The sequence below is a fragment of the Lates calcarifer genome, linkage group LG1 (assembly GCF_001640805.2).
Source record: "Lates calcarifer isolate ASB-BC8 linkage group LG1, TLL_Latcal_v3, whole genome shotgun sequence".
In the NCBI taxonomy this organism is placed as follows: domain Eukaryota; kingdom Metazoa; phylum Chordata; class Actinopteri; family Centropomidae; genus Lates; species Lates calcarifer.
Genome location: NC_066833.1, coordinates 16,093,127 through 16,114,367, shown reverse-complemented (window position 1 = coordinate 16,114,367; position 21,241 = coordinate 16,093,127). Strand labels below are relative to the sequence as shown.

The 21,241-nt window shown below is 42.1% G+C and overlaps 1 protein-coding gene across 3 annotated transcripts; it reads left to right on the top strand.

Moving 5' to 3' along the window:
* Positions 1-468: 468 nt before the first annotated feature.
* dop1b (DOP1 leucine zipper like protein B) lies at positions 469-21,215 on the top strand. Of its 3 annotated transcripts, none has more exons than XM_018703096.2 (38): positions 469-696; positions 4,417-4,595; positions 5,055-5,236; positions 5,338-5,508; positions 6,022-6,211; positions 6,373-6,471; positions 6,807-6,930; positions 7,023-7,132; positions 7,772-7,883; positions 8,015-8,135; positions 8,267-8,386; positions 8,611-8,719; positions 8,866-9,102; positions 9,194-9,504; positions 9,615-10,018; positions 10,103-10,374; positions 10,467-10,619; positions 10,779-10,879; positions 11,006-11,196; positions 11,322-12,900; positions 13,210-13,309; positions 13,401-13,592; positions 13,755-13,877; positions 13,983-14,117; positions 14,227-14,282; positions 14,376-14,480; positions 14,715-14,781; positions 15,120-15,267; positions 15,957-16,039; positions 16,130-16,239; positions 16,339-16,488; positions 17,917-17,978; positions 18,228-18,356; positions 18,448-18,584; positions 18,660-18,715; positions 18,833-18,976; positions 19,123-19,255; positions 20,033-21,215. In XM_018703096.2, exons 2-38 carry the CDS (start codon positions 4,458-4,460, stop codon positions 20,276-20,278), a joined length of 6,900 nt encoding a protein of 2,299 aa, XP_018558612.1. In that variant the 5' UTR covers positions 469-696; positions 4,417-4,457; the 3' UTR covers positions 20,279-21,215. The 3 variants fall into 3 exon arrangements, with proteins under 3 accessions (XP_018558612.1, XP_018558613.1, XP_018558610.1); XM_018703097.2 differs by having other exon boundaries at positions 15,120-15,279; positions 18,267-18,356; XM_018703094.2 differs by having other exon boundaries at positions 15,120-15,279.
* The last annotated feature ends 26 nt before the right edge of the window (positions 21,216-21,241 follow it).

Below are 21,241 nucleotides of genomic sequence, written 5' to 3'. Positions count from 1 at the left end.
GACCAGCAACATGTCTGCTGTAAACAGGGCCTGATACAGTTGTATATACATTAAAAAAAAAAAAAAATACCCATATTTCACAGTAAAAACTGGACCACACGAAAACCTAACATATTTATCTACAGTAACAAAAAAGCCAGGCTGTCTGGTAGCAGTACAGTGTGTTCACTGTCAAAAAATATCTGACAGTGAGGTGAGAGGTTTGTAAACACTGCACATCCTGGACTGTACCAAAGCCGGAGGGCGGTGAATAAACAGTAATGTTTACATTTCAAATTTAAAGTTACACGAGGAGAGATTGGTTTATTTTTTCTCCGGGCGACAGTTTAGCTTAATTTCTTCGTGCTCTCACAGTGTAATCTCAAGTTGAAGACAAACATCTCTTTTTACCGTTGAAAAAATCCCCGCCCCACCCCTGCTCTGCGAGGAAGTGAACCGTGCGTCCGCGCTCGGCTCTGAATCAGCTGAGTTAGATGATCCCGCCCCGTTGTGACAAACTGGTGCCTTGGGGATAGTCGCCAGTGCACACACACATATATATACATACACCCATCCTCAGAACAAATAACAGGCTTGCTACCTCTTTCCTTTGAGACACATGACTTCGAAATATGCAGCATGAGGACCGGACTTTTTCGACTCGGGCTGGTTTGAAGCGAGTGTGCTCCGGTTCTTCCTGGGTTTGTTTCGCAGTTGGTGAGTCATTGATGCACCTGATGGTTAGGTAATTTTGTTGCTCTTAGCCTGTCCTAACGGTACATGCTGTCTTCATTTACCCAGTGGACTCTGATATGTCCTCTTACACTGTAAGAATTAAACCATGTCGATGTGTAAAGTCAGGTTTTTTAATAGCTAGCTAGCTATATCTTCAAATTGTGGTATTGAGGAAAATGTGCATAAGCTAGCTGTACACAGGCATATTTCACTACTGTGAGAATATTTGATAATCCAGGCAGTGATGTTATCATCCAGTCTGTGGTCTGAGGTCGTGCAGTTACATAATATACTAAGCACTAGGCTCCACTGATGCTACAATATATTCACAGGCCAAAAGATGCAGCAGCCAACTTGTTATTTGGCCACAGTTTATATTGCACACAGCGTCTTCTCATGTGCCACCTCAGAGCTTAACACCGCCACATTAAAGCCTGTTGTAGCAATAGTGTCAGTCAGGTGACACAGTCATTGTGGGGCTTGTTGTGTGTCTTACTGTGTCCACCCTGAAAGCACACACACACACACACACACACACACACACTCCTCTGCTCAACAACAGCCTGTAGAAACGCATGGTTTTTGTTTTTTTTTTTAATATCGCACTTGCTGTTTTGCTGATACGTACAATGAGGAAGTAAGAGTGTATACTTAGTTCTGGTTGACCCACACAATTTGATTGTCACGCTGTCACCTGTGACCAAGCGAAGTTTTCAGGATCCTCTTTTGCTTGATGGTTGCGCACACTTATTTGTGTTTTTGCAGGAAGAATTAAGGCCTGTGTGCATGGAAACATCTGACTAAGATATGTGCAGAAATCGGACCACTTAATGAAGGGATAGTTGGTATTTAGACAGATTCATCTTTCACGTGCTGTCTTCGTGCACTTAAATATTAATATCAAAGCTGTCAGTGGGGTAAAAGCACAATGGAAAGTTTAATCTGACAGTGACAGGATTGTAGCCAGGGTTTTATAAGTACTGAGATCACGAGTCTTGCGTGTGGCTTTCAATGGAAGAGGGGCTCACGTTTCAGAAATTTGATCATTTCTAGGTACTGCTTTTTAAAAAGTGACAAATGGCCTCATTTATTAATGCAAATGGAACCAAAAATGGGTGCATGTAAGCGAAGGATATGGGCCTCTTCAAACAAAGTTCAAAGACACATATCACATGTTATTATACAGTGTGCAGCTATTTTATTAATCAAACATAGCACCGGTGACATTGTTTTAACCACCAGAAAAAATGTGATTATCAAGCTGTCACCTAAGATTAAGCTGTTTTTATTGGCATCCTCATTTGCTTGATGGTTACATTAGTTGTCTTTTTGCTTGTGTGCATAGAAGCATCTGAATAAGATCTGAGCAAAAAATTGAATAACTTAATCAAAGGACAGTTGACATTTAGGCAGATTCATCTCTCACATGCTGTCCTCAGGCACTTAATATCAGAGCTGTTGGTTGTGGGGGTAAAGCACATTGGAAAGTTTAATCCACCAGTGACAGAGTTGAAGCCAGGGTTCTACAAATACTGAGGTTGGCTGTAAATGAAGGAAATAGGCCTCTTTAAACAAAGTTGATGGTGACACGTATCGCATCTTATTATATACTGTTATGTTATTTTATTTATCAAAAATAGCAGTAATTACATGTTTTTAACCCTCTAATAAAAAACTCACAATAATAGAGCAGACTATTTCCAAAACTGATTTCCCCAAAATTAGAAGCACGTAGATACAGTTTGCAAAAACAAAAAGCAGACATAGACCATGACCAGTCAATTAACAGGCTATAATCGACCAGTATTATTATTATGATTATTATGAAAGATATATCAATATTGGTGAACAAACCAGCCAATCATTAACAAAAAAAAACGCAGTACAGATTTACCAATGATATATTTCAGGTAATTTAGAAACACTGTTATATGACAATAACAAATTTATTTTTAAACTGTAAAACATCTTGCAACCAAATTTAACAGACCCTTATCACAATCATTTTTCAAAAAGAAGCACTGATGGGATTTGATGAGAAGAGAAGCGCTCTTTCCATCACTGTTCATCACTAGGGAATTTAATTGTTCACTCATATTACTAGTTATGCCTCCAATTTTACTGTCCTACCCTCATTCCAATGGCTCTAAAACTGGATTAGCCTTTTTACTCTCTTTTTGAAAAGTTTATCTTTTGTCTGCTCCTGGAAGTGTGGTGCAGCAACTGCCAGTTATTATTATCTTTGCTAATAACCTAGTGGTTGTTCTTATATTTACTGAGATAATGTTTAGTGTTTAGTCTGAAAAAAACACTACAGAGCCTAAACTCATGTCTTTAAAATTGCTTATCTTCACTGAGCATCAAAGCCACAGTATTTAGTTTGTAAAGATATGAGATGGTGTAAGTCAGCACATCCTGACATAGAAGAGTAGTCAGTCATGAAAATTTCATTGAATTATTTTTCTTTCTGTCAGTCACTTGTTTCAGCACTAATGCACAGGCATCACAAGCACGTGTTGTTGGGCTTGATGGTAAAGCCCCTCTCATCTCAGCCACGGGGAGTCCAGATGTCTGTTCTCTTCTAATCCTGCCTTCCTACTCCCCCACCCATCTCTCTGTTTAGCTATATTCAAATACACTACACGCACAGACACACACAGACACACACACACACACACACACACACACACACACAGACATCACCTCCTTTGCCATGTGCATGAAAGCAGTAAAGCTACTCTTTCCAGATAAGTTACTTTGTAATTTGGTGTGTCCTTTTGCCAGTGTAGCCTAAAATAATCATTTCCATATTTTAGTTCTTCCTCTGGACCCCTCTAAAGCTGCATTCATCAATATTATTATAATAGTATAATATTATTATACAGTATAATAGTACATGGCACCCAAGTCTGTGCAGAGCTTTAAGCATTTGTAGCTCTTGTCTTTTGGTTTGATGGTCTGCAGATTTACTGTTTGGCTCAGGTTCACCACTCTCATCACCATCATTTCCAGCTGCGCAAAAAAGTGTTCATAAAAAGACTGACCTGCACATTACCAAAGGGTGAACAGAGCTAGCTGGTGAGCATTAGCTGAGCACTTAGAGGCTAAAGAGCCTGATATTTTCCCTCAGGATTTTTAGGAGACAAGGAGAGTTAATATTAGACTTCTATCTGAAACATAATTCTATACATATGGTAATTTTGCTCAGTGTCTGCTAGATGTGTAAAAAAATGCCAGTGTTTGCTGGCATCTTTGCAATGATAGTTTTATAATGTGATAATTTGTCAATGTTGCCCCGAAAAAAATCACTCAATGCAGCTTCAAATTTCACTTAGTGGACAAACAAACTGTATCTCTCTGTATGTTTGTGCTCATTCCATGACTTGTTTTTCTCCAGAAGTGCATACAGAGCCATAAAATTTGTGTCAGAAGGACTCCTCCCTCCTTAGACTGAGAGACAGGTCAATCAGGCAAACACAGACCAGTCATGAATGAGGATATTTGTCTCCTTTGCCTCAGAGCTTGTGTATGACAGAGCTAAATTGGCTAATTTTATTTGCCATAAACAAGCCTCAGAGGCAGAGGGATATCCAACAGGTTGCAGTCAGACAGATACTATGGCAGTTCTGATTCTTCTCGTGAGTTTGATAAACTTACTGTTTGTTTCCTTTGAACCTTGCATTTGTCTTGTCTCCTCACCAGACACATTGTGCTAAAACATGCTGGGATCAGACTGATATATCATGGATCCCGAGGAGTTAGAGCTGCAGAATGACTACCGCTACCGTAGCTATGCGGCAGTCATTGAGAAAGCACTGCGGAACTTTGAATCTTCAAGTGAGTGGGCAGATCTCATCGCCTCACTGGGAAAGCTCAATAAGGTAAAGTATGGTGCACCAAGATGCCCTGATGCCATAGAAACACTCTTAATGACTTCCTTTGGATATCTTATTATGTGCTGTATATGAATGATGTGTGTTCTGCTGTTAAACCTGAATTCTCATTAGTATTTATAGTTCTTCGTCTTTCTTTTTCTGGTGTCAGCTTCACAGCTGCTGTGTGTTTCAGTTCTCTGCAGTTAAGAGGAAGTTCTTCTTTATCAGCATGGCTCACTGGGTTATACGACCTTATTGCTCAAGTCCTCAGGCCATTTATTTTGTGCAATAAATGTGCTACTTTTCTCTTGACTTTAAGAGCAGATATTTACTTTGGAGTGTCTGTGTGTGTTGATGCACAAAAAATAGTCCTTAAAGTACACAGAGAATGTAAGAGACTTTGTGTTATGCACAAAGTCCTGTTCCTAATACCGTTTCTCCTTATTTTCTCTCTTTTTCTATCAGGCACTGCAGAGCAACCTACGCTACTCACTCCTGCCCAAGAGGCTGATTATAGGGAAGCGCTTGGCCCAGTGCCTACACCCTGCTCTGCCCAGTGGAGTACACCTCAAGGCTCTGGAGACCTATGAGGTCATCTTCAAAATCATTGGATCAAAATGGCTGGCCAAGGACCTGTTCATTTACAGGTGAAGAAACTAGGTTGAATCTTTTACTTATTTAAGGAGAGTGCTGGCCTGATTATGAGTGCAGTTTTTTTTATGCCTTGTGTGTCTGTCTGCTTTTTTAGCTCAGGATTGTTCCCGCTATTGGGCCATGCAGCCATGGCAGTGAAGCCTGTGCTGCTGACACTGTATGAGCGTTACTATCTCCCGCTTCAGAGGGCTTTGCTGCCCAGTCTTCAGGCCTTCATAACAGGACTCCTGCCAGGCCTGGAGGAGGGACTGGAGGTCAATGACAGGTACGCAGCACATACTGTTTTTGTCAGAAAAGACAAGGAAATTATCTCAAGCCGTTCTTGTTTTTAGATTTAACGGATACCTCTAATGATATTTTATATTTTTCTTTTTTTTCAGCAAATCCCATGAAAAGACCAAACCCCAAGTATTGTCTGTTCAACTGGTTGAAATATTCTTTCATTATATTGAACATGGCCATTGTGGCTAATTAACCTATTAAGTCTTGCTCTTATTGCTCTTTAGGGTAATTGTGACACGTAAACAGTACTACACTGAAGGGTTATTTTAATCAGAATTGATTGGTATGACCATGAGGCCGGTCAGCCTCTCAGAAGTATAGATTTAATAGTAGATGTGTTGTTGAACACGTCAATGAGTTCTCTCCATTTTGACCTCTCTCTCTCTCTCTCTCTCTCTCTCTCTCTCTCTCTCTCTCTCTCTCTCTCTCTCTCTCTCTCTCTCTCTCTCTCTCTCTGTCACTCTCTGTCACTCTCTGTCACTCTCTCTCTGTCCAGGACTGATGCATTGCTGCTCAAGTTGTCACTGTTGGTGGGTCAGCAGGTCTTCTATGGTGCCCTGTGGGGCAGTATGGTGGTCAGCCCCGTGGTGCGGCTGCCCGCCTCTGTCTTTATAGTTACGCATTATGACCGTTCAACGCCCCTTCGCCAGCAAGCACACATGCTAGGCTACGACCACCGCCAAGTGGTGAGTGTTTGTCTTACTGCACGAATTTTGACACAGTGAAGCACATTTAGTTATAAAAATTCACAGTTATGGGGATATTTTTGTATTGTGGACATATTTCAGTCATGCCTCAGTTCAGTTTACGGTCAGCTCCATCACCATCTTTTGTCCTCTGTCTCCAGGTGAAGTCATTGTGTCTTTCTCTGCAAGATTCAAATGTCCTGGTGCAGAGGAACATGCTTGAAATCCTGCTCTATTTTTTCCCCTTTGCCATATGCCTGGTAGGTAAACATAGATTCACAGACATGTTTGATTCTTAGTGATCTAAGTGTTTCTCCATGCTGCCTGAAACGTAAAATATTTTACGCACCTGAGGATTTTCCCTGGAAAAAAACAGACTCACTGATGAGTGTTTAGAACTGCAAATGTGAAATTCTTCTTTATCTGAGTCTTTGGTGGATCACTGTGTATGATATATATCAGGCATAGACAACAACAAAACATTTTAAATGGAAATATTGCAGATTCCATTGAATGTGAAAGTGTTGTATCATTACTCTGACCTTCTTCCCTGATGGTTCTCAGCTTACTGTCACTGTGTGTGTTGTTTGTTTAGGACCCAGCAGAAACTTGTATTGCTATGAGTGTTGAGGACATGATCACAGTGGTGTCTGCAGCTTCACTCACACTGCTCCGCAGAGACATGTCCCTTAACAGACGCCTCTACGCCTGGCTCCTAGGTGCTCACCTCAGTGATAAAATCGTGTATCACACTACTTTTCACCTCTCAGTTCACTTGCTGATGTTTGTCTTCGTGTGCATGTGTTTTCAGGCACAGACATAAAAGGAGAAATGGTGGCACCACACCCCACCCTCTCCACCACCACAGAGGAACATACATCGTTCTACTTCAACACCTACTCTAGAGATTTTCTTGTACAGGTAACTCCCTAATATATATATGTAATTGTTTTCTTGCTGAGAGTTAGATGAGAATATCAATGCCGCTCTCATCTTTACAGTAATTATGAAGCTACAGCCAGTTGCCGATCAGCTTAGCTTTACATAGCATAACAACTAGAAATGGGGAAATAGCTAGTCCTAAGGGAACAAAAGCTATCTACCAGCACCACTGAAGCTCACTATTTAATACATTATATCTTGTTTGCTTAATCTGAAAAAAAAAAACAAACTGTGTGAAAACAGTGTCTTGTGGTTTTTTGGAGTTTATGTGCAAGATTATTTGTTGGTAGGGAGCAGTAACTTGTCATGTTGTCACGCTGAGATTTCAGGCAACCAGCAGAGACAAAAAGTAGTATGGTTTCACACACATTTCATTCCAAGACTAGGGGGGAAAAAACAAATGAGCACATTTCCTTAAATGTCTTAATTAAACAAAAGAAAATGTCTTAACTATTTTGAGATTTTAAATCAGAAAAATCTGAGTAAAAAGAGGACATTTCAGCTTGTACAGGAAAGGATAGAGCCCATAAGTCACATGTCACATGTTGGTCAGTGTGTTCTAATGTGTGTTTGTAGCCTTTTTCTCTTATTTTTATCTGTTTATTCCTGTGACTTCAGGCTCTGATTAACATCCTCAAACAGAAGGGTAAGGAGAGTGACCCAGAGAGTGTGATTGGATACCTCCGACCATTTCGCATCATCATCAGCCTGCTGGATAAACCAGAAATTGGTAGGTAGCTCTGAGCACAACAGTACACAAATATGTCAAAATGCTGAATTGCTCCATCCACCACTCTTTGTTAACGTCTCAGCTTTAGACCAAGTTTGTTTCACTGTGATAATCATGATGTTTCCTCTCAGGTCCAGCTGTCTTGAGCAGTGTGATGTTGGAGGTGGTCCGAGCCTTCTACAGCTACTGTCGAGAGATGCTGGGAGAGGAAACCATCGCCAGCTCAGGGCTTTCAGGCAACCAGCTAGCCAGGTGAAAGTCATAGATGATTCCACAGATGCAAGGATGTTTACTGTTGAATTCATATCTCACTGAACATGTGACAAAAGTGCAACCAACAAAGTGAACACAGAAACAGATGATTTTTCTGTTTTCTTAAACAGTAAGATAAAAGAGAATAAGAATGCATCAGAGATCATAAAGACGGTGAATATGCTCGTGAGCTCCATGAACAGCGAATACCTGTGGGAGTACATGACACGACGCTTCTGCACTTCTCTCAGGTATGGTGGAGATGGCGGTGACAGAATGTTTGAAGATGTAAGGCTGTTAGAAAAAGTCAACATTCACAAAGTATGATTGGCTGAGAAGGCAGAAAAAAATTAGTTGGTGTGATGGTCAAGAACACATTTCAACATACAGTTTTCCATGTTTATCCTCAAATCTCAACCAAGAAAGGATCATTTTATTCTCTTTATTCTCTTTTATTCTCTTTATTTCTCTGCAGTGAAAAAGATGACCCACCAACACCTCCCCAGCAGGACCGCAGTCATCCTGCTCCCTCTGTTACAGAGATGTCCAATCTCATCATTTTCCTGCTTGATGTTCTGCCTCTGGTAAACAACATACACACACACACCTGCACATCACTAGTTCCATTCTTTGTGAAAATGAAAATTAGTGCAGTAAAACTTAAACCAGGAAAAGGCAGGGAGGTGTGTATTCCAGACCCAGACCCAGAACATTTGTTTTTTATCCACAGGAGCTCCATGCTGACATCCAGTCCCAATTCCTCCCTGAGATGCTAGGCATCATGCTGCGGACCTTACGCAGCCACATGGACTCTGTTAGCCCAGAAGATGTCACACACGGCCTGCGTGCCTGCTTCAAGGTCCTCAGTAAGATCCAAATGCCTGTGGCTTACATGGACATTGAAGCAGGGGCTCACACGGAAGAGATGGAGTTACAGACACCAGAGGAGGAAGGCAAAGAAACACAGGTTAGATATTTTACTGTCTGTGCCATTGTGGTTTCTTTTAAAATACTTTTGATGTTTGACTGTGCCTAACCATAAAAATTACTTCATCTAGGATATCGAGAGGGAGGGAGAGAAAGATTGCTCTGTCAGTCAGATTAATGGTCACCAAGAAGATGAAGAGCTTAACAGAGATGGAGGAGATGAGGGAGAGCCTGCAAATGATGTTTACCCAGCACTCAGGTCTGAAGACAGCGGACTGGGGATCAGTGCCTCACCGTCAGAGCAGCAACTCCCACTAGGGATGGGGTTGGGGACTGAGAGAAATGGAATTTGTAAAGAAAGCGAGGGAGTGTGGAGGAGGGGAGGCAGTGTCGACACAATGACTCTATGTCTGCAGGATATCCTGTCCTTCATAACTACAAGGTAAACTACCGAATCATTTTTTAAAATTAGTTGCAATTGGACCTCTCTTTAGGCCACATTTTTAAAACTGAGATCTAAATATAAATATTTTCGCCCATTTCATATTTCAGATACCTGCTGGTGCAGGTGGAGGATGTCAAGGTACCAGAGGAAGTACTCCAGCCTGACGTAACTGCTGCCTCTGTGGATCCGAAGACTTTGTTGACAAGCATAGGGGGACGTGAAATCAAAGACAAACTGACTGGACTGTTCACTCCAAACAAACTTAAACCTCGCCCTTCATCTGAAGTCCAGCTCCCAGCAGCCCCCGTGGAGAAGAAAAAGGAACGTGAGCGTTTAGGATGTCTGGACTGGGCGGCGGGCTACATGCCGCGGGGCAGAGCAGAGATCTCTGAGGCCTGTCGACAGGCCTTCACTGCCACCTGCCACTTGCTGCTGGAGTGCACCACCTTCCCTGTCTATCTAAGTGAAGAGGAGACTCTGTCTCTCCACACAGACATGTTTGGACACACAGGTCAGCTCACAGATGGTCTTCAGCGATGCAGCCGAGTTAATATAACCCACAAAGAAGTAATTAAAATATTTTTGTTTTCCTTAGGCAGTGAAGTGGAGAGCCTGCCAGTATGGCTGAGGTCCTTGATGACACTGTGCTGCCTGTCCAGGGACTACAACATCCAACACACAGCGGTGGCCTCCCTGTTGGAACTTATCAACCATTCGCAGTCCTTAGCACTGGTCATCCAGGACAAGCGCAGACGCTACCAGACGTCTGAGTCTAACCCTCTGAGTGGGCAACTACAGATGGTCACTGTGCCACCCATCTACCCGGCTCTGCTACAGGCCATAGAGGAGGGCACAGATTTCTATCAGGTAATACAGTCAAAAGGAAAATGTCCGAATAACTCAGAGCTGTATTATAAATGTGTTATATTAAGATTTTGTGACTTTGTGCTGTGATCCAGAGGGTGTCCCAGGTACTATGGAGCCAGCTGGAAATGGAGCGGAGAGAGCAGCACATTTCCTGTGTGGAGCTCTTTTACAGGCTGCACTGCTTGGCTCCATCAGCATCAATCTGTGAAGATATCATCTGCCAGGCACTATTGCACAAAGACAAGGTATGTATACCTGTGCACACACACAAACACAAAATTTGCTCTCACATTTTTGTTTTCTCCCAGTGTCTGGGAGAGTGTCAGTTTAACTGGGACACACAAACAAACATAATAGGAAACATAATGAGTTGAGCAAATAAGCCTTGTGTTTGTCTGCCTCAGGCTGTTAGGCTGGAAGCACTGCACCGCTTCACAGTGCTATGGCACCTGACCCGGGAGATACAGGCCAACAGGACCATGTCTCTCAATCGCTCCTTTGACCGGTTAGTATGTAGTTGAGAGCAGTTAAGACAAATGGAGGGTTTTCACAGCATGTTGTCAAAATAATGAAAACACAAAAATGTCACAGAGGATGTAAGTGTATGTTTTGAAACGTGTCTCTCTCTCAGGTCTCTGTGTGTTGTGGTGGACAGTCTGAGCTGCACTGATGGCTCAATACGTGCAGCAGCTCAGTGCTGGCTGGTCAGGGCTCTGTCCCTCAACGATGTGATTCGAATCTTGGAACCTATTCTATTGTTGCTGCTTCACCCCACCACTCAGCGCTGCTCCATTCACAACATCAAACAAAATCTCACTGCTGGTAAGTGCATGTGTCTGCATGGTGTATGTTGTATGAGTGAATTAATTATGAACTGTGACTGTGTTAAGAATCAGCTTTGTTTGGTTTGTGCTGTTAAGCTGATATGCTTGCTCTTTGCTTTAAAGGTAACCTGAGGGTTCTAAACAGCAGAAGTCGAAGCTCCACCAAAACATCTGGGACATCTGCAGATACCATGGCGACAGAGGTCACCACCTTAAATCTCTCCAACGTTGTGGACCGAGAATCCCTGTGGGCAGAGTTAGACAGTGGTCCAGAGCTGGACAAACTGCAGGACTCTTTAGTACTATCAAGGAGTGAGAGCGAAGAGACAGAGGAGGAAGAGTATAGAGTGGAGGAGGAGGATGAGCCTGAGAGTGAACACACAGAGTCAGCTGACACCAGTGGTGCCCAGGTATCCACGGAGAACTCCAGCTCTGGCTCCGCTCCGTTCCGTAGCATTGAGGAAGGAGGCGTGGTCAACGGCTTGCGGAGGGCAGAGTCTGAGCATACGCAGGCATCTGATTCACTGTCGAGTGAGGATGAGGAGGATTTAGAGCTGGAGGCCATGGCCAGGTCTCGCCTGTTAAAACAGGAGCGCGAGAAAAGAGAGGCCATCGATTCTCTGTTCCGCCACGTTCTGCTGTATCCTGTTGCAGGCGGATGGCGCCATCTGCTCCAAGGCTTGGCACTGCTAGACAGCCTGCTGAGGAGCAGTGCCGAGTGCCCTCTGGTGGATGCTCTCTCCTCCACCTCTCTGGACACGAGCTCTGCAGCACATTTAAACCTGGTTTCTAACCTTTTACAGCGACACCAACAGGCTCAGGATGGCAAAAGCTTCTATGGCTGCCTGCTCTCCCCCACGTCCTCCCCCTCCGTGCCCCCGTCCCTTCTCATTGAACTGCTTGTGTCCTTGTGCCTGCGATTCCTGCGCTCTTATTACCCTTCCTACCTGAGCCTTGGCCCTCTTGACCTGCAGGGAAACAGAGAGGTTCAGGTGAAGAGTGTGGAGGTGCTAACCCGGTTGATGAACCAGCTCGGCTGCATAGCACGAGAACAAGAGGGTAATGGGGCCAATCTGGAGCCCATCCGCAGACTACTCTCAGGATGTAAAGTGCAGCAATATGCTCTGCTTACACTTTCCGCATCCATGTATGTCAGCCAGAGGGGAACAGACAAGGGACAACCCAGAAATGTGGAGCTTCTGGATGAACAGGGAGGCCTGTCAGAGGAGAGCCTGGTGAATCTTGGATCAGGAGGGGGACAGGAACAGTACCCCTTACAAATGGAATTACTTAAACTCCTTCAGGCTCTCATAGTCCTGGAGTACCATGTGTGGATTGGTGGGTCTGTCTCAACAGCATCTGGCCAGCCTGGGGACCCTCGTGAATCCCCAACTGCCAGCACCCCCCTTGCTCGTGAGTGGCAAACTGCAGTCCTTTTTCAGCAGTCCATCAAGGCAGCCCAGTATGTCCAGAGTCACCCCATCACAGCCCAGGGAATGTTTGTTTCTGCCGCAGCCAGGGCTCTGCAGCCACAGTACGGCTATGCCATGCACCCCCACTGGGTGTCACTGCTGTGCTCCTCTCTGCCTTATTTGGGACGCTCATTCGGCATCATCGTGGCTCCGCTCATCAGCCAGATCTGCAGGAACTTGGACGACCTTGTCAAGCTGTATGAGCATGATGGAGGAAAGACAAATCAGAGGTAGACTGTGCACCTCTAAAAATACATTCTTACATAGTTTCATATGCTGTGATGATTTGACAGATTTGTCAGAACTCTCTCCTGACATGTAGGATTTTATGACAGTATCAAGTAGACCAATAGTCAAACCCACAAAGAACCCAGGACCAAGACTGAAATAAAACGTAAACAAAGGGAAAAAAAGTGTCATGGCCAAAGACGCCTGGGTTATGACTGTAATATTTTCGGCAGGTAGTTTTTGATGCTGTGCACAATGGAGAGTGACAGTTTACATCAAATATGTGCTTTATATTTGTGTCTTCTGATCAGCCTGAGTGCTCGGAGGGAAAACATCGCCCCTGACTACCCTCTCACTCTGCTGGAGGGCCTGACCACCATTACACACTATTGTCTACTGGACAACAAGAGGGTGAGGACTGAACATACAAACACAGATTTGTATGTCTTATATCTGTGACAATGTTAATACTCGTTTTCTTCTCTCTTTGTCTCTCTGTCAGTCGCTGGTTGCCTGCGATCCTGTGGATGTCCGTAACGCACGCAACGCTGTGATAGAGGCTCTACCACACATGCTCAGCAGTATGGCATTGTTATGGGGTGTGGTTATGAGGGAAGAGCTTCAGAGGCGGGCATCTGACTCTGGCCAGAGCAGCAGACACACTTCTACCTCTGTCTATTTTAGAAGCACCAAGGTGTGTGTTACAAATGTGCAGATTTCCAGCATAAATATATTTAATGAGAGAGATGTGTTCTTTACGCTGCATGTGTTTGTTGATCAATGCTTATATATTTTCTCCTATTCAGCCATTTGCATGTATTCTAATTTTATCCATTTGTGGTGTGTGCATGTTTAGATCCTGCGGCAGCGAATACTGGAGTTTCTTGTCCCTCTGACTGGGCAGTATGGGGTTCAGCTGATGGCTTCACTGGGAGTCGTATGGAGCAGCAGGAAGAGTAAAAGGAGACATAAAAACAAAGTAATGACTACATTGTGTCTTGAAACAAACAAACAGGACACAGTCACATCTGGGTCACTGATGGGCTACTAGTTGTTGGCATCTTAAAACTCTTGTCTTCTTTAGGTTCTACCTGTGGCCAGTGAGGCTCGTCTGACCATTGTGGACCTGGTGAAATCACTGAATACCTTGCATACGGATACCATTCTACAGTTAGTCAAAGAGGTGGTGAAAAAGCCTCATCAGATCAAAGGAGAACAGGTACCAAAACATACATATGCACACAGATGCTCAAAACTTGTATCCTGGTAGTTTCTGAAGTTTATTTTAACTAATTTTCAAAATATTTTCTACCTTTTTCTCCCATTAGAAATCAACCTTGGTTGATATCCCCATGTTACAGTTCAGCTACGCCTATATCCAGAGGTAAGTAGAAAAATACAGCCCCAACCTCAGGTTTAATATAACCATTACATTGCACTACAAATGCTCACTAATATAATCTGTTTCTGTTTGTAGTATTCCAGCTCAGGTTCTGCAGGAAACTGTTGCTCCTCTTCTCAGTCTGTTGCGGGAGTCTGTTCAGCTCAACCTTGCCCCACCTGGGCACTTCTTACTGCTGGGGTCAGTTTTTACACATTCAACCTATTAGTAGTAGTACTTCTATATTACAGATGATAATAATCACTGGCCTGGTAATGTTTCCACTGCAAACAGTTTGAGGGCATACACACCAAAACAGACCATAAGTGCACTGCAGTTCATGTCTGTACTTAGGAAATAGGTCAAACACATTTGCAATTCTTAAATTATATTTTTATAACAATGAATTATTAAGTAATAGTTTCTATCTTGCAGAATCCTGAACGACTTCGTCAATAGGCTCCCCAACCTGGACAATAAGAAGGATACTCGAGACCTGCAGGTATGATGCATGTTGAATTGCTACAGCTATGATTAAGATAGCAAGCGAAAGTGCCCTCAAGTAATAGCTAACATGGAGGAGGGAGGGATTTATTTGCACTTTAGTAATTACTGTAAAGTGATGTATACGTGTAGCAGGTCAGTAACCAGATTTCTCCTCAACTTATCTTGGAAGCACAGCTCACTGACTTTAACAGCCAGAACAGAGCTCCCCTTCACAGCACAAAGTGTCTGCTGCTGTGTACAGACATATGTAGATTTCTACAAGCCACTTTGTGCCAGTTCAAGTTTTGGTTGTTTTTTTGAGTATGCATCACTCCATCACTGATTATCATGCAGGAGGTCACTCAGCGGATCCTTGAAGCAGTAGGTGGAATCGCAGGGTCATCTCTGGAACAGACCAGTTGGCTCAGCCGCAGTCTTGAGGTCAAAGTTCAGCCACAAGTGTGCCCTGAAGCAGACGAGCCTGATGATGCAGACGTGGATGGTGAACACTGTGGTAACGTTAAAACAAATACACACATGCATGACCTTGGCTGCAATTCCCGACCGCTGCTTGAGAAAATTAACACAGGGGATCGATGTAGGCCTCTGCCAAATTGTGAAGCTCAAATACTTCTGTTGCCATGGAAACAGTGCTCTTTCTATTGTGCACTTAGTATTCCATGAATGAACGTGACCTTTTTTTTACTTTCTTTTCGAAATCGACCTAAGAGCAAACACCTTTCTTCTTATCCATGGAAACCTAGTGGCCAAGGTAATGCAATAGACTCAGCTGGAAGCAGCCTTAATAAGTGGGGATACTGACAGAGTCTGCTGACTTAAAACCAGTAATATTTGAAACGTGCAGATAGTTTGTTCAAATTTAAGTGCCTTTTCATTCCATACACTGACAGCGATGGATGACAAATCAAAGGAAAAACTGACTGTGTCAAATGGACATGCTTCCACGCAGGGGTACATTTTGTTGTACTGTGTCATGTGTTAAAAAAAGCTGAGCTTGATTTTGGATCAATACAGAAAAGAAAAAAAGATCTAATTAACTCTGAAAAGATCCGAATGGCAAAAGCGTCAGTGACAAAGGCTGTTCAACTGACTAGTGTTTTAATACGAACAACAACTTGGTAACACTCACAAGTAAACTCACTGTTCTTTCACTCTTTATCTCCTTGTCAGACTCAATGGCTCAAGCTAGCACCATGGTTTCCTCCTCAGCTCCCTCAGTTTACAGCGTGCAAGCTCTTGTACTCCTGGCCGAGGTACGGCTCTGTGATTTTATTTAAAATGAGTGAATTAACGCTCTAACATTAGTCTGTTTGTAGTGCTAAACACATTTTCTCACTGTGTAGATCTTGGCACCACTTCTAGACATGGTATACCGCAGTGATGAGAAGGAGAAAGCTGTTCCTCTCATTTCTCGGCTCATGTACTATGTTTTTCCATACCTGAAGAACCATAGGTAACTACTGCCAGATGTATCTGAGTTATTTTAATGTTAACAATTTTAGGCCCTTTGGTTTTAATAAAGGTCCACTAACTGTGACTTTCTCTTGTCTAGTGCCTACAACATGCCCAGCTTTGAAGCAGGTGCTCAGCTGCTGAGCAGTCTGAGTGGGTATGCCTATACCAAAAGGGCCTGGAAGAAAGAGGTCTTTGAGCTCTTTATGGATCCCCTCTTCTTCACCATGGATGCCTCCTGTGCACCCAGGTTAGTTTGTTCATCTGTGTTACAACCCTGCTTGTTAGAGGAAAGGGAAGAAACATGAAACTAGACACATGGTAAAAGGGGGAAACAATGTAAATGGATGCTGCTTAAAACAAAGAAACCAATATAACCAAAAGAAGACAAGACAAGATTGCTGATATCAGTTCTTCTTTAAAAGCTGTACCTGGCCCAGTCCTCAGATAGTTCCACAAGTGCCTCAGTGATAACGCACAAATTTATAGAATTAAATAATCAATTGGCATCAAACTCAACACATCAAAAGCAAGAGGTATGCTGACAAGCTGTGGGTGCCAGACATGTCCAATAATGGGATGGCCAACCTCGGTACCCAAATTGCATCTGCTTAATTGGGTTCCGCTCCAATCAGTATTCAGTTTCACATTGCCTCCAGGTAATGTCTAGATAACTTCAGGGTGGCAGTACATGTATGGACACTGCTATACAAGAGTCATATTCCCCCTTAGCATAAAATGATAGATTTATGGTACCTGTGTAAGCACGTAGTAAAGGATGATAGCACAAAAAGCCCCAAACATTCAGTGCTTATCACACAGGAGAGTAAAGAGAGCCTCTTAGTCTGCTGCAGCAGATTGAAAGGTCCACTGGTGGCCAAGCTGGTTCATTTGTCAAGACAAATCCAGGAGCTTCAGGAGTCATTAATCACATGGTTCTGAAAAACAGGATGCACAAACTAGTTTAATTTGGGCTTAAATGATAGGTGTGGACAGACATAGTATATATGACCAGTGATGATTTTAAAAGATATTTAATCCAAAAATGTTATATCAAATATGTCATGGCATGTCTGGTCCAGGCTAGTTAAACTAGTATTTTCTTCTGTAATAAATTCCATGTGATCCATTCAAACACCACAGTATGTGGTAGAGTGTGTAAGGCAGATTTCTTCATGAGGGCACTTTATTAGCAGTACTGGGTCAAGTACAATCTGCTTGTGCAACCAGAGAGATTAACAAAGAGACACAAAAAAGCAGAGTGCATATAGGCTGAGAAGTAACTTATAAGTTGATATCCACAAGATATATAGTTGTATAAGCAATGTGTCATATATCTGAACCACAGCTGGCTTGCATGTTATATGATAATCAATATACAGGACTGCTGTATCACATACTCAGCTTAATAAATTGACTATTGTACAGAATATGGAAACTCCAAACCAAATGGTTTAGGGTTCTCTCTCAGTAGTCGGAATTCTGGGTAATCCCACAGCAGTGTTTTATTTGGCTTTTCAGGAAGTAACATGACAGTCTAAAACCAAAGCTAAATTGTTGTATAGATTACATACCGAATGCAAACCTATTTTGCTGTATCTTCATAAGAAAATGAAATTTATTATTCCAGCAAATTAATTTATAATGTACTCTGTTTGATTTCCCTGTGTACCTATAGCTGGAAATCCATTATTGACCATCTGCTGACTCATGAGAAGACCATGTTTAAAGACCTCATGAGTGAGTACAGCCTCTACAAAATTGATTGTGTTACTGGGTTAGTTACAATTGTCCATAAAAGGTGAGAGCAAGTTTACTTTGAAGTAGAATGCAGCATGTTGGGAGAGAGATATACAGTGATGGAGAGAGCTCATGAAGGTTGTTCAAATAATCCGTTCATGCAGAGGAGAATAAGGTCTAAGAAGGCTGAAATTGCATAGAGGTTTTTGATGATGTACTTTTACAAACCATAATTTATCTGTGATGTAGGCATGCAGAGTGGCTCCTTGAAACTGTTTGCTAATGTAGATCAGAAACCCATGCTGCTGAAGCGCCAGGCATTCGCCATGTTCAGCGGAGAACTCGACCAGTATCACCTCTATCTGCCTCTCATCCAAGGTGTGGTACTGTTACTGAATAATTATTTGTTTATTTATGCCATTTACTATGTTCTTCAACTATTCTAAAACTTCAGTCCTCTTCCTTTCAGAGCGTCTCACAGAGGCTTTACGTATGAACCTTAGCCCTGCTGTTTCAGCGCAGATGTTCTTGATGTTTCGTGTTCTCCTGTTGCGGATTTCATCTCAGCATCTGACATCTCTTTGGCCAATCATGGTCACGGAACTGGTAAGATCCCCATCCTCTGAGAACCTGAATTTTCTATTTGAATTATTGTAATGGATTTTTTAACTTGTTTTTCAGATTCGCACATTTGCACGTCTAGAGAAAGCTCTTCAGGCAGATAAAGATGTCTCAAAGTGAGTAAATTTATCATCAATCAATCATTTACTTACAAATTCTTCTTTCACTAACTCTTTGTTGATGCTCTTACTCAAAATACTTGGGTCTTTTTTTCCATCTTGTCTACTACCAAGGCTCACTAAAGTGGTGCGTGGCGCCCTTGAAAGAAATGGACCAGTGACTTTCTCTCAGGCAGAGTTGGACATGTACCTGTCAGCCTGCAAGTTTCTGGACACCTCCCTGGCTTTTCCTCCAGAAAAGATACCACTCTTTCAGATGTAAGAATCCAATTTAGAACAAAAGAGCTTTTTTTAGAACTTTATTACACATTTTTTTGTGTAAGTTCTGGTATTGCATAAGTTGTTTTGTCTGGATATAATTTTCTTTGTTACCTTTTCTCTGCAACTGTCTACTCCATGTACAGGTATCGCTGGGCATTTGTCCCTGAGGTGGATGTGAACCGTTACAGTGGCCCAGAGACTGCACTTATAGAGGGAGAGCAGGAATGCAAACCTCATGTTATCAGAGTACTAGAAGGGATACAGCAACGATATGGGGTAAGATCATATGCAGGTTGGGAAATTCAGACTTACAGTCATTTCCATTTAAAAATCTTTACTCTTGAATTAGAAACCATTTTAGTAAGATTTAACCATTCTAAATCAAGTAACCATAGCAACAGTACTGATGTTTACCAGCAACATCTCAAAGAAACCAACCCAGTCATAGGATCTTTTTTTCTAATGCATTAGTATTTAAACACAGTGACCCAGTGTACTATTATTTTGTTTGGACACCTTTTATCCCATTTACACCTGACATTAAAATACAATCTGAATGTAGATGTAAATGCACACAAAATGCATTGGGATCAGAGTCACATTAGCCAGGCAACATTTGGAAGTGGTCAGGCTCACATGGTGATAGGATGTCAGCCAGGTATAAATGCAATCTGTACAGCATGACCACACTCTTAAGAGAAAAAATCGAATCTAGCCAGAAAGTTGAAAGGTCATCTAACCCCACATCTTCCTGTTAACTCAAGCCCAGCAAAAGGAGTAACATTACCTGTTTATAGCAGGTGTAAATAGGGCCCTTCTCATGCATTGTCATTTGGTGTTAAGTGATGATGTAATAATGTTAGTCAGTGTTATTTAGTGCATAGCCTCCAACTGCTAATGTGTTTCCATGGAAATGACATCATACAAACAAATGTTTTTGTGTTCATTTGTAAGAAAATTCTGATAAAAATAATTCAAATTAATCATTACAATTTTGTTTGGTGAAATGGCCACATCTCACTCTAATTACAATGTCCTGACCTTTTACTCCAGACACTGAACGGGCTGAGTGAGGAATCTTCGACTGAGCATTTGGAGTTCCCCCTTCTCACCCAACGCTCCCTGTCCTCCATCACCCAGCTGTTGCCTTTCCTTCGCACCCTCTGCTGTTCCTTCCAGGGCCCTCCCCTTGTGCCCCACTGCCCAGTAGCAGACTACCCAGCAGCTAGTTCAGACACCGTCCTGAGGAAGCTGGAGCACATCATTGAAGAAGAATTCCTGGACCCCATGGAGAGTTAAAAACTCAAGCATGATGCTTTCATGAACTAAGTCCTCTTCTTAAGCTTTTTGACCTGCAGCCATATTAGAGGAATACCTAAAATAGGCAGAACCAGTGATAATGTTGTATTGTGAAATAGAAAAAAAGGAAATGTTTTTTAATGTTTTAACTTGTCTGATTTCCACATAAATACATGTACCTCTGAGGTGCTCTCACACTGAATCTGTACTGGAAAAGTTAAGGGACTTGTTGTTAATTCAGTGGGTGTTTTGAGTATCTGAAAAAAAAGGTATTATTTACAAGTTACTAAGGAATGCTCCCTTCTCTCTTAAGGATGGCTATCATCTCAGTCGCAAAATATTCATACTATACTCTCTTTGCAATTTATGACTAAAGCATTTTACCACTAAAAAAAGTTATTATGTGAACCTGAAATTATCACCCTTTTTTTTGACACCAAATAGCAGATTCAATGTGAAGAACCTTATTAAGTATTGTTTTAGGATTTTTTTTTTTTTTTGACTTTTTCATAACTCTGGTTAATAATTCTCCACTACATGCATACATACTGTATGTCTGTCTGACTCTGAGAATGTAAAGACTGGATGTCTGCAGGAACCTAATGTAGAAGTTCTTTCTCTTTGACTGTTATTATGGGACCTTACCGATTTACGTTAAGAGTTTTCTGATTAAGTTACTGAATGTGATTTGTGTACACCAGGAAAACCCTTTGAAATATTATTGGGTGTACCTTGGTAATATACATGCTTGCCATTTTTGGTGTTCAAGGGAACTCTGCCTTTCTTTGTAGTTGTTCATGGATAGTTTTTACAACTGCCTGTTGTCTTTTTTTCCACAGTGCTGAATGTTTAAGTAATTTATTTTTGATGTTTAAAGGACCATGTCAAGTTTTGAATTAACAGAAAGAAGATTCATTAAATTAAATATTAATCTTAAGTACTGTGTTTTTTCTTTGCAGCTTT